This window comes from Equus quagga, chromosome 17 (assembly GCF_021613505.1).
Source record: "Equus quagga isolate Etosha38 chromosome 17, UCLA_HA_Equagga_1.0, whole genome shotgun sequence".
Classification (NCBI taxonomy): Eukaryota; Metazoa; Chordata; class Mammalia; order Perissodactyla; family Equidae; genus Equus; species Equus quagga.
The window spans coordinates 35,053,913-35,069,501 of NC_060283.1; the positions used below are offsets into that span (position 1 = coordinate 35,053,913).

At 61.1% G+C, this 15,589-nt stretch overlaps 1 protein-coding gene across 5 annotated transcripts; it reads right to left on the reverse strand.

Annotated features, from left to right (window-relative positions):
- Positions 1-740: 740 nt before the first annotated feature.
- On the reverse strand, positions 741-10,450 carry ERFE (erythroferrone). Of its 5 annotated transcripts, none has more exons than XM_046644641.1 (8): positions 10,062-10,450; positions 7,545-7,667; positions 6,171-6,273; positions 4,645-4,892; positions 4,459-4,567; positions 4,288-4,378; positions 3,375-3,453; positions 741-2,008 (listed from the first exon to the last, which is right to left on the reverse strand). In XM_046644641.1, the coding sequence occupies exons 1-8, from the start codon at positions 10,257-10,259 to the stop codon at positions 1,898-1,900; spliced, it is 1,062 nt and encodes a 353-aa protein (XP_046500597.1). In that variant the 5' UTR covers positions 10,260-10,450; the 3' UTR covers positions 741-1,897. The 5 variants fall into 5 exon arrangements, 2 of the variants coding, with proteins under 2 accessions (XP_046500597.1, XP_046500598.1); XM_046644642.1 differs by having other exon boundaries at positions 741-2,727; XR_006885881.1 differs by lacking the exon at positions 741-2,008 and adding an exon at positions 2,666-2,727 and having other exon boundaries at positions 3,537-4,378.
- Positions 10,451-15,589: the final 5,139 nt, after the last annotated feature.

Sequence of the window (15,589 nt, forward strand, 5' to 3'; positions counted from 1 at the left end):
AGCGTGCCTGCGCTCACGTGGCTCTGTGTTGGGCTGAGGTTGGTCTTTGCATACCACTTCAGAGGGGACCCTTTCGATAGAGATGTTAAAAAATGCATGATCGGCCTACTCAGAAAAACAAACTTTAAAATGCTTTCCAGGCCCTTCTTTATAGTGAAACAGGCCATCAGTATTGCTGGGACTGCTTTCTAGTAAAGCAGCTCTTAGTCTGTTTTTGTAAATGCTAGCCTCAGGATGATGTAAGATTCTAAAAATTTGCCTTTGAAGCAGCTGTTTTGTAATGCTCCCTGGCCCCCGCCCAGCATGCGCACATGGGCTTATCGCCCGTCAGCTCGGTCAGCGGAACTGGGGCCCCTGCTCCAAGTTCCTTGGGAGTGTTCAGAGCACACCCTGCCCGTGTTAGAGCCAGGTTCCAATTCTGCTGAGGACTGTGACATCAGACAGGGTGGCACCATTGAAGAAAAGAGTCTCAGCATCTCAGAATTGGGAAATCGAACAATTTATTCAATAAGCATCTTCCTATAGCAGACCAGGTGTCAGCCTGTGACTCACATGTCCCTGCTTCCCAGAGGGCCACTGCTGCAGAGATAGAGAGGTTTGGCACCGCGGCTTCCCTGGCAAGGCCTTCCCCCGCCACCTTCCTGGGGTCCTGGGGCCCCCACAGGCTGGAGGCCATCCTTCCACCTCACCCCCCACAGTGCACGCCCCACCATCCCAGCGAGCCTGGTCTAAATGAAGACGCTGTGTTTTAAGGTCTGCCCTTTGTTTTTATTGCAACTTTGTATAATCACATAACACAATTCTTACGTACTTGCATCACTTCATAAAGTCAGTTATATATAAATATATTCTACCTGGCAATATTATACAATAAATACTTCATTAAATTGCTGTGTAACACACTTGAGAAAATGAAAGAGATCTGTGGCTTTTTCAAGGGTAAAAGAGAACTTCTCTAAAATATCTGTGCCCACTGGATGCAAAGTGAAATCCAGAAAAGGGTGTGGTCACGTCACCCCTTATCAAAGCGCAAGGGGAGGCAGGACAGGCCGGCCGGCGCTTCCTGGTAGGGCGGGTGCGAGTCCTACTGAGAACCGTGCCAGGCCTGCCAGAGGGCACAGACGGGTCGGCGTGTACCGTGCTTGAGGAGGGAGGTCTTTGAGTCTGGGGATCAGTCACCTGCGCACCCTGAGGCCAGCTAGGTTAAGGTGACTGGCCAGTGCCCTCTTCCCTCCCAGGCCTGAACACACCCTTGCTAGAGCAGTTTGGCCCCCAGGACAACCTGTGGTTCCAGGTCCCGGTAGCCCGTTGTATGTAGGGACGGGTTGGGGTAACTTCCTCAGCAGGCAGTGGGGGCCCCTGCACCTTGGAAGAAACATGCTGCAGGGCAACACCCATGTCTCCTCACAGGAACACGTCCCCCTCCCCCACCCGGGTCCCATCACTGCTACTGCAGCATGGCGGACTTGGGACCCAGCCTTCCCAGGACCAGCTCGTTCTCGGCACTGTCTCCTCCACCCGTCCGAGCTCGGGGCCCCGTTTCCACCCAATTAGGGAAGATGCTTTGAATAACCCCCGAGCTGGTTGGACCAAGCTAGGCCATAGGTGGGCAGTGGGAGCTGTCAGCTCCTGGGAAGCCTCTGCTGTGTCTGTTCAGATGGCTGGGCAGGGCCTGGCCGTCTCTAATCTGCAAAGATGTTCTAGATCTTTCATCTGGTGGGTGGATCCCAGCACTGAGACCTCAACGGGGATGGGAAAAGGGAAGGATTTCCTGAGGAGGGGAAGAGCATAGCTCCTGTTTGGAAAGGCCATCTGCGAGGTGAACTTGCAGGTCATCTTGCACACCTTAGAAGTGACCACAGCTCCTCAAAGGCAGGCCCAGACTCTCACTGTCCCTTCATAAGCCCTTTCCAGCGTCTCTGTGGTTTCCAAGGTTGCTCTGCCAAGGAGCTACAATGAGAGTCTTGAGTCCTGTGGTCACTGCAGGCCAAGCAGCACCCTGAGGTCCCTGGGCAGGCCAAAGACACTGTTGGGGGAAGAGCAGGTGCGGACCAGAGGGCCCCAGGTGGAGAGGGGAGCTGTGGGAAGGCTGTTGCTCATGGCGGCTTTGCCATGCAGCTCGCTTTCCCTGGGAGGCCCTCCCCCTGCACACAGGGCACCTGGGCAGGCTGACCAGCCTTTCCCTCCAGGCTGGCACTCCTGGCAGCCCAAGAGAACGCTAAGAAAGATGGAAAAGGAAGGGCTCTGCCACAGCAAGGCAGTTGATGCTTTCTGGGCAAGGTGCCCAACCGGCCAGGAGGGGCCCGGTGTGCAGCCAGGGACAAAAGCAAGTGCTCCTGGGCACACTGAACCTCACTGGAAACATTTCCAGAATAACAGCCCAATGGGGCTTTTCCCATTTTTGAATGACAGCATCCTGAAGTCATCCGGGTTCCAGGACTGCCAGTTTCCATGTCACCTCCTGGGGCTGGCTGTTGTGGCCATCTCTGGGCTGAACTGCGGTGGCCAGTGGGGGCAGTTGCAGGGGACTTCCTCCTGTGTGTGGCCTCTGCCACTCCGACACTGCCCAGAGATCATTTGGACCCTAGCCCTGTTTGCCCAGCAAGAGCAAGGGCCTGGGGTGGCCGCTCACACGCCGAGGAGGATAGCGCTGAAGTGGGAGCCGCTGCGCACCGTGAGGGAGGAGCCGCTGGCGTTGTCCAGGAATACGGAGGTGTACTGGCCCGTCTACAGGGAGGGGCGCCCACCAGGAGTCAGCCTGGGGACTGCCAGCCTGCAGGGGCACCCCCACTCCACCTGCCCAAGGACGTGGAGCCAGGGCTTGGCTGGCCTTGCCCTCAAACCCAGTGCCTCTGACCCCTACTCTAGTGCTTTCTCTGCAGCTCCGTGGGCCCCCCCTGTGCCCAGGGGCTCACTGTGGTTCACGTGCTTGGGAGCGAGCCCATGCTCAGGGCCGGAGAGTTCAAGAGTCAAACAGGCTTCTCTGCTGCATGCTGAGCTGGTGAGAGCCCCACAGTGGGGTGTGAGGGTGGTCCTGCCCCATAGACCTGGCCAGCGACCCATTTAGCAGAGCCTCGTGGGACTGGTACTCTGGGCTGGCTGCTCCAAATGTCCGTGCACCAGCAGGGTCACAGCCCCAGGGAACTTCCAGAAATGTAGAATCTGGGGACCCACACAACCTTCTGTATCTTTGGGGGAAGGTGACCTGGACATGGCCTGGCTCTGCTTGGATGCGACCCCAAACCTCTCCCAGGCCTGGAGTCTGAGGGCACTGCTGCCAGAGCTCCTGAGCACCCACCAGCACCCCTCCCTGCCCTGTCACCCAAAGGCCACGCCCAGGCGGTGCTCCCCATGCCTGAGCCTGCCCCACGCACCTGCAGATAGAGCACGCCATTTACCGAGATGGTGAAGAGCTCGCTGCTGCTCTCCAGGCCCACCACAGCCTCCAGGGAGCTGTAGCCAAAACAGAAAGAGGGTCAGCCCCCGCCCCCCGCCCCAGATCCCTCCACCTTTACACACAATGTGCTCATAGTCACCCAGCAACCAACACCGGGCCTGCGAAAGTGCCGGTGGAACAGCTGTCTCGGCTGGGTCTTCTGGGGGAGGTGGTATCTGAACCGGCTCCCCAAGGGGAGTAAGGACAGTCTCCACAGGGCCAAGGTGAGCTGTGAGGGCCGGCCCGGCAGGCTGGCCGCGCCCAGGGGCAGCAGGTCCTAGCTTTGCTGGAAACGACGCGAGCGGAGGTGGTGGGATGGCGGCAGTGACGCTAATAAGCAGTTCCGCCAATCGGTGGAGGACTTGCAAATCAGAACACGAGGTTTTGAATTTCATTCTTTCATGCCTTATAGGACTTATCAGGGAGCGTCTGCTCTGTGCCTGGGCTCTGTTCTGGGGGCTGGGGCTACCGAGGGAGCCGCCCCTGCCCGCGCGGACCAACTTGCAACGGGGAAGATGAACAGGGTCATGTGCAGGAAGGAAGTCCACAGGAGGGGCCAGAGTGACTGGGGAGGGCCCTGCAGAGTGGTCACGAAAGGCCTCTCTGAGGAGGTGACGAGATGGAGTCAGTCCCCTGGGGCGGGAGGTCGGGGGGCGAGGCGGGCGAGGGCCAGGCTCCCAGGTCCTGGGAAGGGTGTCGGGGAGTGTGCACAGGGGGCCGGGACGCGGGGTGGGTGCTGGAGGGAGGAGGCGGCTCTGGTGCCTGTTTCGGAAGCCCGGAGCTGCCTGCCTCCGCGGCGGCGCGGCCTCGGGCTGAGTCTCCTCTATCCACGCTCCCCTGCGCCCACTCACGCGTTCCGCTGGCACCGGGACTGGATGCAGATGAGCAGGCGCAGGCGGTCCCGGGGGCGCGGCGGCCCCCGCCTCGGCTGCTCCCCGAGCGCTGCGGGGAGGGGGGTGGTCATGGGGCGGCGGAGGCCGGGGCGGCGCGGGCGATCCCCCCTCCCGGGCCCCGGGCCTCACCCACGTGCAGCGTGGCGGCGAGCGCGTAGAAGCCGGCGACGGGCGCCGTGTACTGGCCGCTGGTCAGGTTCAGGCCGGGGCCGCGGCGGAAGGCGCCCTCGGCGTCGGGCTGCGGGGCGCACGGACGGTCACGGGCCCGCCGCATCCTTGCTCCCCCCCGCCCCGTCCCGGCCGGCCGGGCCTCACCAGGTAGTAGACGCCGAGCTCGTGCAGCGCGCGCCGCTCCACCGACGCGTCCCGGCGCAGGCGGCAGTGGAAGGCGGCCTCGACGCGCGGCACCCGCGGGCCCGGGGCTAGGGGCGCGGCCAGCAGCGCCAGCACGTCCGCGGCCCCCGCCGCCGCCGCCTCCTCGTTCCCGCTGGTGGCGGCCGGGACCGCGGTGGGGCCGCGCGTGCAGGGTTCGGCCTCCGCGCGCTCGCGCTGCCGCACCGCGCCTGGCACAGAGTGAGCGGTGGCCGCGCGCCGGGACCACCCGCCCGCGCGTAGGTGTCCCGGACCCATTCTCCACACCCTGGCACTTCCAGAACGCTGGGGGAGGGGGGGGGGGGGGGGGGAGGCCTCACCGATGGCCCCTGAACGCACTCCGGAATCCACGGGAGACCCCGTCTTGGCCTGCGGGGCCTGCAGAAACTGCTTCCTGGCCCTGTGGCCGCTCCTGTTTCTTTTCACGCTTTGGCTACCGGGAAGCTCGGGGCAGACACACTCAGCGCTCTCTATCCTACGCACGCTTCCCCCTTCACGCTGCTGCTTTTTCTCTGGTTACATTTTTTATTGTATCAGCGAATGCCAGCGTATAAGCCAGGCTTGATCATTTTTGGAAGGAGCTGGGTGTAAATAAATTATTGCAGCTACACGGGAAATAACGTGGAGGTTCTCCCTCTGCTGAAGCTGGTGTATTTCAATGAACAGTAAGTTGTCGGGAAGGGGGACAAGCTCTCTCAATAGCTCTTCCTAATAAAATCAACTCTAGTAAAGAACGTGAGCCACCGCTTAGCAGCTGGCCACAGTGCAGGCTGCCCCCTGAGTGTGACAGCTTAGCTCCACTCCACTCTCTCCCTGTGCGCCCTCCAGCTCTGCTGCCCCAGCCGGGGCTGGACAGTGACTGGGGGGTGCCAGGCTGGACTCCACCCTGTGCTGCCCCCATACACTATCGTCCGTGCCCCACTGGGGACAGGTGCCCTCCCATGGGGCTCTGTGCCCAGCAGCTGAGATCTGTCAGGGGAGGAGGTGGGGGCAGGGGTGATGGAGGGGAGGAAGTTGGCGTCTGCAATCAGGGGGCCTGTGTACCTAGGGGAGCCTCAGATCTCCCCCGTGTCACCATGAGGGTCAGAGAAGCACTTTGCAAGCTTAAGGCCCTGACTTCCCCCTGACACTCTCCACTTTCGGGGTGTAGGTTCCGGGCTGCTGGCCTTCGCTGGGCTCACCTGATGTCCAGGTGGGGCATGGGTGCTGGTCCCCGAGCAGCTACTGAACATGGAGTGGCCAAGCCCACCTTCCTCTGTGGAGCCCCCTCCTGGCCACACTCCAACCCCCAGCTGCTGACCCTCAGCCCACCCAGGCCAGCTGGGCGGCCCCTGAGCCCGGCACAGAACAGGGGCCCCCCTGGGTGCTGGCCCATGTGCTGAGGTCTAGCTATCTCGGCTCCTCCAGGATGCCTCCCCTGGCCCCACTCGCACCAGGTGGGGGCTGTGCCCGCGTGGGTGTCCCCCTACCTTTCAGCAGCCGCTGGAACTCCTTCAGCAGTACTTCTGGTGGGATGACGGGGCCTGGGGGGCCCTGGGGGCCGGGGGGACCAGGGGGCCCTGGCAGGCCGAGCTGAAAGGGAACCTCAGTAGTGAGGACATCTGAACTGGCAGGCTGGGAGCTGCCACAAAGAGGCAGGCAGGAGGGGCCCCCGCAGTGACCTCCAAGGTGGAGGTCAGCCTCAGACTCCCCGAGAAGGCAGTGAGGGTCCGTGCTTTGAAAGCTGCCAGGCCTTGAGTGTGAGGACTGGATTGTGCTGGAGGCAGGGGCTGGTGGCTGGCCAGGGGTGGGGTGGGGTGGCCCCCAGGGCTGGGCTGAGGGAGGGCAGGGTAGCCAGTGGGGAGGCAGAGGGGGAAAGGAGGGAAAGGAGGTGGGAAGGACACTCCAGGCCACTTTCTCGTCTCAGGGTCTGTTACTGCACCAGTCGGCCAAACATCAGTGAGTCCCCACTGTGCCTGGCCCAGCAGCAGGGCCTGGGACTTCAAGGAGCCCACCCTGGGCAGGGCTGGGACCCAACACGGGAGCAAGGAAGTCCCTGCAGGGAGGAGCATGGCGAACCCCCCAGTTCAGTTTGGGGCAGGGCCAGGTGGCTCAGAGGGGCAAGGGTGATGGGCCAGGCCAGGCCGTGGGGACAGCCCAGCCGCCCACCTGCCTCAGGCTCAGAACCTGGCACTGCATCGTTGGGGCAGATCTGGGGCAGCGTGAGGTTGGTCCTCTGGGTGGATGGAGAAACCTAAACCCAGTATGGGCAGTACACCTCTGCCCCAGAGCTCCCCACCCCAGGGGACATGGCCCTCTTTGGGGCTCAAGGCAAGAGTCAGACGTCGGAACCAGGCGCCAGGTCCGAGGCTGAATGAGAAGGGGAACCAGCACTGCCAGGATCCCCGTGCCCCCCACCCACTGGGAACCAGACTGTGTGTCACTCCCACCCGCCTGCAGGCCCCTCCAGCTTGGTCCCTGACTGCCCTCCCAGGCTAGCCCAGGCCTCCCTCACCAGGTGCAGAGGGAAGAGGAAGGGGGTAGCCCATCAGGCTGCCTGGCATTCAAGGGGTGCAGGGTAAGTGGTCAGATCAGGCCCCAAACTCAGGGTCACCTGGGCCCCAGCTTGGCACGTTCTGTGCTCTCTGGCCCCAGGCTGAGGGGGAGGGGCTGTGTTTGTTGGAAACGCTCAGGGTGTGCAGTGGGGGCTGGCGAGGGGTGCAGGGGGTGATGGCGGTGGGCTAGGGGTTCATGGAAGACTCGCAGGTGGAGGCCCCCCCTCCCACCCCTCCCCTGGGACACACACACACACACACACACACACACACACACACACACACACTGGCTGCCGCTTTCCTGCTCACCTTCAGCTTCTTGGCCTTGCCTCTGCTCACACTCTTGCTGTTGACACCCTTGTCACTCTGCCTGACGAAGAGCATCCAGGCATCATGGGGGTCGATGCTGCGCGCTCGCTCGGTGCTGGGCTCCTGGAATACAGGTGGCCCTCAGGCTGGTTCGCCTCCCTTAGTTGACACCCACCAAACACACAGCATGTGACCATGTAGAACTGGCCTTCAGCACCCTCGGGCCCCGTCCTTGTCAACAGTGGTGCCCTCAAAGACAGCACAGCCCCTGGCCCCCGACCCCTTCCTCTTAGCACATGGAGGATGATCCCTGGGGAACAGGAGAAGAGGACCCCAGACGTGGGTGGAGGAAGATGGGTTGCAGAGCTCCATAGCGGGCGGGAAGCCTGGCACTGCTGGGCCACCAGGCCTCTCCCAGCCTCCTCCGTAGGAGCTGCAGTGATCACAGCTTCCTGGGAGAGTCACCAGGGGGATGGGACCACTGGCACCCCCAGGTGCTCAGGAGGTAACTGTGAATATGGGGACCCCAGCTACCAGTGGGCCCCCTTGTCCAACCCCTACGGTCCGAAGTTCCAGGGAGGCCAACATCAGCCCTCAGGGCTGCCTGGCTTAAAGTCCAGGGTGGTTAGGGGGACTGAGTGGGCCAGCACTGAGATGTCAAGGCCCCTGCATGGAGCGTGAGCCACTCATCTTCCTCAGGCCTTCCAAGATGCTCGACCCTTGCAAGGACAGTGACTCTTCCAGAAGTATCCATTCCCCGGCATGCTGCATTCTGACCAGTCCTGACAATGAGGAAAGTTCCAGGAGGGTCCTTCCAGGGAGAGGCCTTCAGCCCTTTGGGCAGAGGGCCTGGGACAGTCTGGGCTCCAGGCAAGGATGCCAGCTGGCAAGGAAACTGGCTCAAGAGTCCTTAGATGAGGTCATGGGCGCCAAGTCTGGTGGCTGATGGGGGGACCCTGGGGTTCTGGTGCTGGCTAGGCTGTCATCAGAGACAGACCCAGTGGTCTCTGGGCCACTCTGCAGACACCCGGGGCCTTCCTTTGGGAGTCAGTGTGCTGTGGGGGGCAGATGGGGACTTCTTGGTCAGAGGAACCTGAGGTGGACAGAGAAGGGCCTCAGAGTGCCCGGGGCTTCCCCATGCCTAGCTGGGTGGTGGGCCCCGCGAGGTGCTGCCCCGCCAGCTGCTCTCCACGGACACCTGTGACCCCACCTCACAGGCTCATGCCGCCCTTGGTGGAAACCCACGTCAGGACTCCACACGGGCCGGGTGGGCATGCCGAGCTGGCTGCCCCCTCAGCTGGACCAGCAGCCTCTGGATGCACTCAGACCCCAGTTTGGTCTGGGGGAGCAGAAACAAGAGGAACCACATGGTCTGGAGCCCATGGAAACGGGCCTGTGGCAGTGTGGGTGGGTGGCAGGCAGTCACCCTGGCTCACGGAGGTCTCCAGCCTCGAGGGAGTCTCAGAAAGGAGCCAGAGCCTCTGGTGCCACCTTGAACCCCAAAGAGGGTCCACAGCCAGAACCCCGCCTGGAGGCTCCTGCTTCCTGGAGACTGTACTGGACATCTGACAGCCGTACCTGCCCCCCAGGGATGGTGGCCCACTGTTTGGGGGGAGTTTGCCTTCAGTCCATGGGAAGTGGCTGAGGGTGGTGGGGACAGAGGACTTTGGGGAGGCTCCTCCCAGGGAGCCCGCAGGGCTGGCTGCCACCTCCGCCCACCTTATGAAGGCGTCCTTGGCCATCCTGGTTCCAAGTGAGATGCTGAGAGCAGAGGCCGGGTCCTGAGGCCCCAGCGACCCTCTGCCCTTGGGCATCTTCAGAGTAAAAGAAACCCAACCACCCACCCAGTCTGAAAGGCCCCGCCCACACTGAGGACTCCGGAGCCCCGCAGTCCCCAGCCCCCCCAACCTTACCACCCTCTGCACCATCCTGGGAAGGAAGGAGCCGGGCAGAGCTAAAGATCGCCCCTCCACACCTGAAGTCACACGGCCTTGAGGGGTCCTGCATCGCCCCTCCACTTCCTTCCCCCAGACCGGCAAGGAGGCATTTTTTTGTTTTTCAGAGGGATTTGCCCCAAGTAGATTGGGGGGGAGAGGTCAGTAATTTGCTCACACTTTTACAAATACCTCCTTCCCAATTTCACGAGAATCAAGTTATTTACATTTTACATATTCCCCAACTTCCTTCTGTCCCCAAAGAAAAGGCATTTTCCCCTGGCCCGGTAGAATTTTGCTTCGATGCCAAAGAAAACCACCAAAAGCCAAGGTCAAGGCTGGCCTTTACAGCGCCCGGCGGTGCAGGCGGCGGCGTGCAGACCTCCCGGGTGTCCCTGGAGCCCCGAGAGCAAAGCGGTTTTAGCCCCACTTTAGAAAGGACGCCAAGTCAGCGTAGGTCCCTGTCCGCGGCGCCGCGCTTGCCGCGCGCCCGGTGCGCCCTGGGCCTCGGGGACGGGCGGGCTCCGGCGGGAGCAGAGCCCGGGGGTCCCCGGGGCGCGGTCAGGCGGGCGCGGCGTCTTACCGGCGGGCGGGCGGCCGGCCCCGCGCGGCTCTCCCCGGGGCCCGCGGGCAGCTCGTTCCCGGGCGGCGGCTCCTCGCGGGCGCGGCTCCCCGCGGGCGCGCCGGGCTCCGGGGAGCCGAGGCCAGCGGCGGTGGCGGCCAGTAGGCCCGCGTAGACGAGCAGCAGGCGGGCTCCGGCGGGGCGGCGGGCGGGGGCCATGCGGGCGGCGGGTCCCTCTGGGCTGCGAGCGCGGCGTCTCGGAACCGCGCTGGGGCTCCGCGCTTATAACGCGCTCGAATCCCCCGCCGCGCCCGGCGCCCCCTCCCGGCTCCGGCGCGCGCTGCAGCGCGGGGCGCTGGGAAGGGCAGGGGCGCTGCGGCGGGGGGTGCGGAGAAGGGCAGGGGGCGCTGCGGCAGTGGCGGGGGTGGTGCCAGGGAGGGCGGGGGGCGCTGCAGCGAGGGGTTGAGGTGCGGGGCACAGGGTAGGGAAGGGGGTGCGAGGAGGGGACTACCGGGGAGGCAGGGGGCGCGGGGAGCACTCGCTCGCGGTGGCGGGAGCGCCCCCTCCTGTCGATCACTTTTCCGCTCCATCTCCTGGCTCCTGGTCCCTCCCTGCGCGCTGTCCAGCGCTTCTGCTTCGCGGGGAGCCGGGACACCCCTTCTCCTGGGCCCGGGGGCATCTCTTCTTCCTTCTCTGTCCCTCGCCTTCTCTGCGGGCACCTTGAGACGCCTCCTGCCTCCCCATTGTCCTGGCCTTGCCGACGTATGTTGAGTACTGCGGACCAGGAAGACACTCTGAGTCCCTCCTTGTCGCCCCCTTCCCAGGCGAGGGCCCCTCCCCTCTAGGGCACCCTTGTCCTCATGGCTGGGGCGCCCTGAGCTCAAGGATGAGCCGCTCTTCCCCACCCCGGCACACCTGCGGGCGCCTGGGGCGGGAAGGGTGCACGGGTGAATCTACAACCCGGGGCAGCACCCTGCACTGATGCCGGCGCACCGAGGAGGGGACTGGGAGGACTGAGCTCCATCTGGACCTAGCCGACCCAACCAGGGACAAGGCTGCCTGCTGCCCACCCACGTCAGCGCAGGGCACCCCACTGGGACAGGTGGACCAGATCCTGCAGGCCTGAGCTCCAGGCTCCTCCCTGGGAAGAGCCAGCCTCCTCACCCCTTCCCTGGGCCACCTTGTTCTATTCCCTGCCCGTTGCCTGTCTGTCTCAGCCACTGCAAGGTGATGGCCTGCGACAGCCCTCCGGCTCTGTGCCCCGCCCTTGGGGGCCTGCACCTGGTGGGTGCACAGTGCATTTTATTCAACAGTGGGAGAAGGCGCTGCTGAGGAATGCGCCTTCCAAAGGGCCTACACCCACACCAAGGGATGATTTTGACCTCTTCTGAGAAGAGAGGAGGCCTTACCCGGTCCTATTTCAGGATGTGGCACCAGGAACTGGAAGCCAGGAGGAGTCTGGCCTGGGGGAGGGGACGAGGGTAGTCCTCAGAGGGGAGCTCACATGGACCACCTATAGTCCCCACCGCTCAGGCACGGTTTCCAGGGGACGGGAAATACTCCATATTTTAGAAAAAGCCTGGTATTAATTGTTCCCCGTGACTTGGCCTCTTTTCCTGTAGGATGTGGGGATGGTGGTAGAGTTTTTTGGGGGTGGGGGAGGATGTTTAAAGAAAAAATACCCCGCCCACCATAGAATGTGTTCCCCCCACGGGTCAGTGTGTCCCAAAGACTTACTCTATGAGGATGTCTTTCAGAAGCAAATTAGGATTGCAAAAGAGAAGTTCTGTCCTCATCTTTTTAACAATTTTTTAAAAAGATTTATCCATGGAATGAAAAAAGAGAAATCCCTACAGAAATTGCAGATCTCCAAGAAGACATTTGTGGAATACCGGCTTATGTAAGATGTACTCAACTAAATATATGAACTTATTTCCTCTGCAAACGTTCAGCAGTTTTGTTATGAGTAAGGAGATTTGCTTCCAGATGCGTGGAGGGCGTTATTGGGAAGCCGGAAAAGAGTTAAGGATTTTTCGGGTGGCTTCTTATTTCTGGGCCCATAAGGAAGGTCTGTTAGGAAGCCTCACGTTGGAACGTTTTCATGACCTGTTTGTATGTGCTGGGCATGTGCTTCAGGGTTAAGTGTTGTAAGTTTGTTCTGTTTCATTTACTCAAGGAGACTGCATCCGCGATCATAGGACACCAAGCGTAGGGTATTCTCTGCTGAAACCTAAGATCCACTGGCAGAGAGGGCCTCCTGTCCCCAGGAGTCGCAGCTCTGTGAACGGTCCCTTGGTGTTTCTGAAAAAGCACGTCCACATCCAGCCCTTCATTCACTTCTCGCAGGCCCCACTGATTAGCCCAGAGAGGTGGGTGGCTCGCCCAGGGACACACAGCCTGGGCTTGGGGCTGAAGTCAGACCCTCTTGCCCACTGGGCAGGATGACATCTTCACAGCCGCACGTTTCATCCATTAAGGTCCTTCCTATTCTAGATGGCGTGAAATATGAGCTGCAGGATGAGCTTGAAGGTTATTGAAGAGGATGTGGCCCTGTGTCTCTCTCAGACCAGTGGGCATCCCGTGGGGGTGGGATTTCCTCCGGGGGTCTGGCTGGCAGGGAATCCCAGGGGAACGCCTGTATCTGGCCACTCTTGAATCAGGGGGCTTGTCCACAGAACCTCCCCCGCTTTAGGAGGTGGAATGCCCTGGGGGCAGCCCAACGAAGTGGGAAGAAAGGAGCTTGGCTTGGGGACCTCATGGTGGCCAACCTGTCCCAGAGCATCTTGGAGTGTCAGTTTCCTTGCCTGAGAGCTGGCAATAAGGCACAGGTGCCTGCTCCAGGATGAGCTGGATTTGTGGTGAGTGTGGCCTGCTTGCCTTCCAGGCCACCTGAGTGGCGAGGGTCCCTGCCCAGGCCATCAGCACCACGTCACAGGGAGGTACCCCCGGACCAATGTGAAGACAGAGGCTCCAGGCTGTGGGGGTCACGGCAGAGCATGGTCAGAGCCCAGGACATCCCGGCAGTGGGTCTGCTCAGCAAACCTGGCCATTGCACGACCCCCTGGAGCAAAGGTCACATGGGGCTTTGGAGGTGGCACATCTAGGGCCATTTGGCATGCAGCCTTCCTCTGTTAAGTGGGCATAATAGCAGCTGTTGTCCCTGAGCCCTCTTCTGGGATCCCACTCATAAGGGACGTGGGAACAGGCAAGGCCACGGCCAGGAGGAAGGCGGCCGATGGTGCTCACCCCCGGCCCGGAGGCCAGGCTGCTTGGGGCCCCGTGTCTGGGTTGCTGGCCCGGATTCTGTCCACAGGGGCCAGAGGGCTTGCTGCTCTCAGGTCAAGTGCCACTTGGGCCAACCTGCACCCTGGGAAGGTGACGCTCACGCTCTGTCACCTTTGGTAATGCGGGTGACATGTGGGGATGGAAGGACCCGATCTGGGGAATGTGATCTTGTGTTCATGTGACATCATTTCCACCTCACAGTGGGGGGCCCCAGCCCGCAGGAGGCCAGCGTTGAGGACAGGAGCTGTTGCCATGTGAAAAACAGTTATTTTCCCAAACAGTGAACAATCCTAGTGATGTCATAGGCCCTGCCAGAGGGCCCAAATCAAATCGGTTCTGGTGCTGGTGCTGCGTCCTGTAACACGATCCCAAGGTTGTGACTCAGCTGGACCCGGGGCAGGAGGGCACAAAGGGCTGGGGCCTTCAGGTGGGCTCCCTGCGTGCTTCTGGGGTCACATTTCAAAAACGGCCTCCACGCAGGGGAAGGCTGAGCTTAGCAAAGAAACGCATGGATCAGGGACCACCAGAAATGGTCTTCTGATGGCGCCGAGGCCCCTGCTGCCTGTAGCAGCAGCCCACAGGTTCAGAAGCAGAGGCAGCATCTGGAGGCAAGTTGATCCACCCCTGGATAGGGTACTGAGTGAGCATCCACAGAAGGGGACCCAGGCAGGGCTCGAGGTGGCCTCCCCCACACGCCTTCACGCCTGGCTGAAATCTAATCTTCATTCTTGGGCCCTCATGTCACGGCCTCCGCGCTGGCTTCCCAGCAGCCTGATGCAGTCAAGCTGTTCCCACTCTTCTCTCTTCCTCCAAAGGAAGGACCTTTGTGATGAAGTCATGGGAATAAAAGCTCCCTTTGCCCCAGAACACAATGGGAGCCTGAAGTCGACTTGCTGTGTGGCCTCCCGATGCACAAGGAAGGCGACCTTCGCTGTTTACCGGAGCCTCCCCAGCACATGACATCACCTAGTTCTCAGATCACGTGATTGTCCCCATAACACAGATGAGGAAACTGAGGCTCAGATTTTGGGACTGGCTCAAGGTCCTTGAGCCACCAAATGAAAGCTTCTCTGGGGTCCAGCCCCCACAGCTTGAGGAAATCATGTCGGCTCCAGGGATATTCACGGCAAACAGGGAATTGCTTCCTCTGTGAAGGTTCTCGTCTCAGTCCACTTCGTTCTTCAGTTAATCAGCTGCATGCCTGGCTGGCCTCCTGTGTGCCTGGTGCTGGGGCCTCAGGAGAATCACAGACACACGGCAACGGCAGCCACACTTCAGGCTGAGTGACAGCACTGTGCTGGGGGTGCTGGGGAGCAAAGGTGAATGAGACGACCCTGCAGGAGTCGACATCCTTCCATTGCATGTGGCTGTGACCACCTCCTTCTTAAGTCACGGACAGGCTCCAGGTCAATACGCAGACTTTCCACTGGGCCAACTGGTCAACCAACCAACTGGAGCAGTGGTCTAAAGTGACAACGGTGAACTGTCATTTGAACAGTCCATTTAATGACACACATTTACATGAGAGTGTCAACTGCTCTATTCCAGACATCACTGTCCCTGCCCGGTACAAGGAAGATACCCAATAATAAAAGGGTCTTGTCTGGGAGGTACTGGAAAACCCAAGTCTGATGGAAGTGGCTAGAAACATCCCTGGACCCTGGCTCACCTGGGAACGAAAAGGAGCTGAGCCCCAGCTGGTTGTGCTGGGCCTGGCTCCTGAGGACACTGTGTGGTCCCTGAGGGCTGAGGTCTGCTGGGGCAGGCGCAGTGTCTCAGTTTACCCAACATTGTGGGAAAGACAACACACACCCACCTGGCAGATGTGAATACTCTGGGGCTGGGGAGGTGGTTGGCCCCCCCCTGGGTCTGAGAGTGTGGTGGGCTTTTGCACATGTTCCAAGGTCTCCACTGCCCTTTCTAGAAGCCAGACTAGCCCCAAAGCTTCTAATGAGTCCTTGTTTTCCTGCGGACTTTGATGAGGCAAGACGCTGCCTTCGGCTGCTCCATCTGTTCCTTGTGTGAATTAGTCCATTAATGTCTGTCTTACATGAGAATCTCTTGAACGTTTGATGTGCGTGCTAGACATCTTCCGTTTGCCCATCCTGGTCCCTGTCTACCTTCTCCACCTGCTACCTGTCCCTGCGGGCTGGCCGCCATGAACTGTGTCAATGGCCTGTCTTCCTTCTGATTCTGGTTGGGTTTGGCCAGTGGGAGGCACTAGTGAGAGACTACGGGGCAGGAAAGAGAGGGAGGTGGGGGTA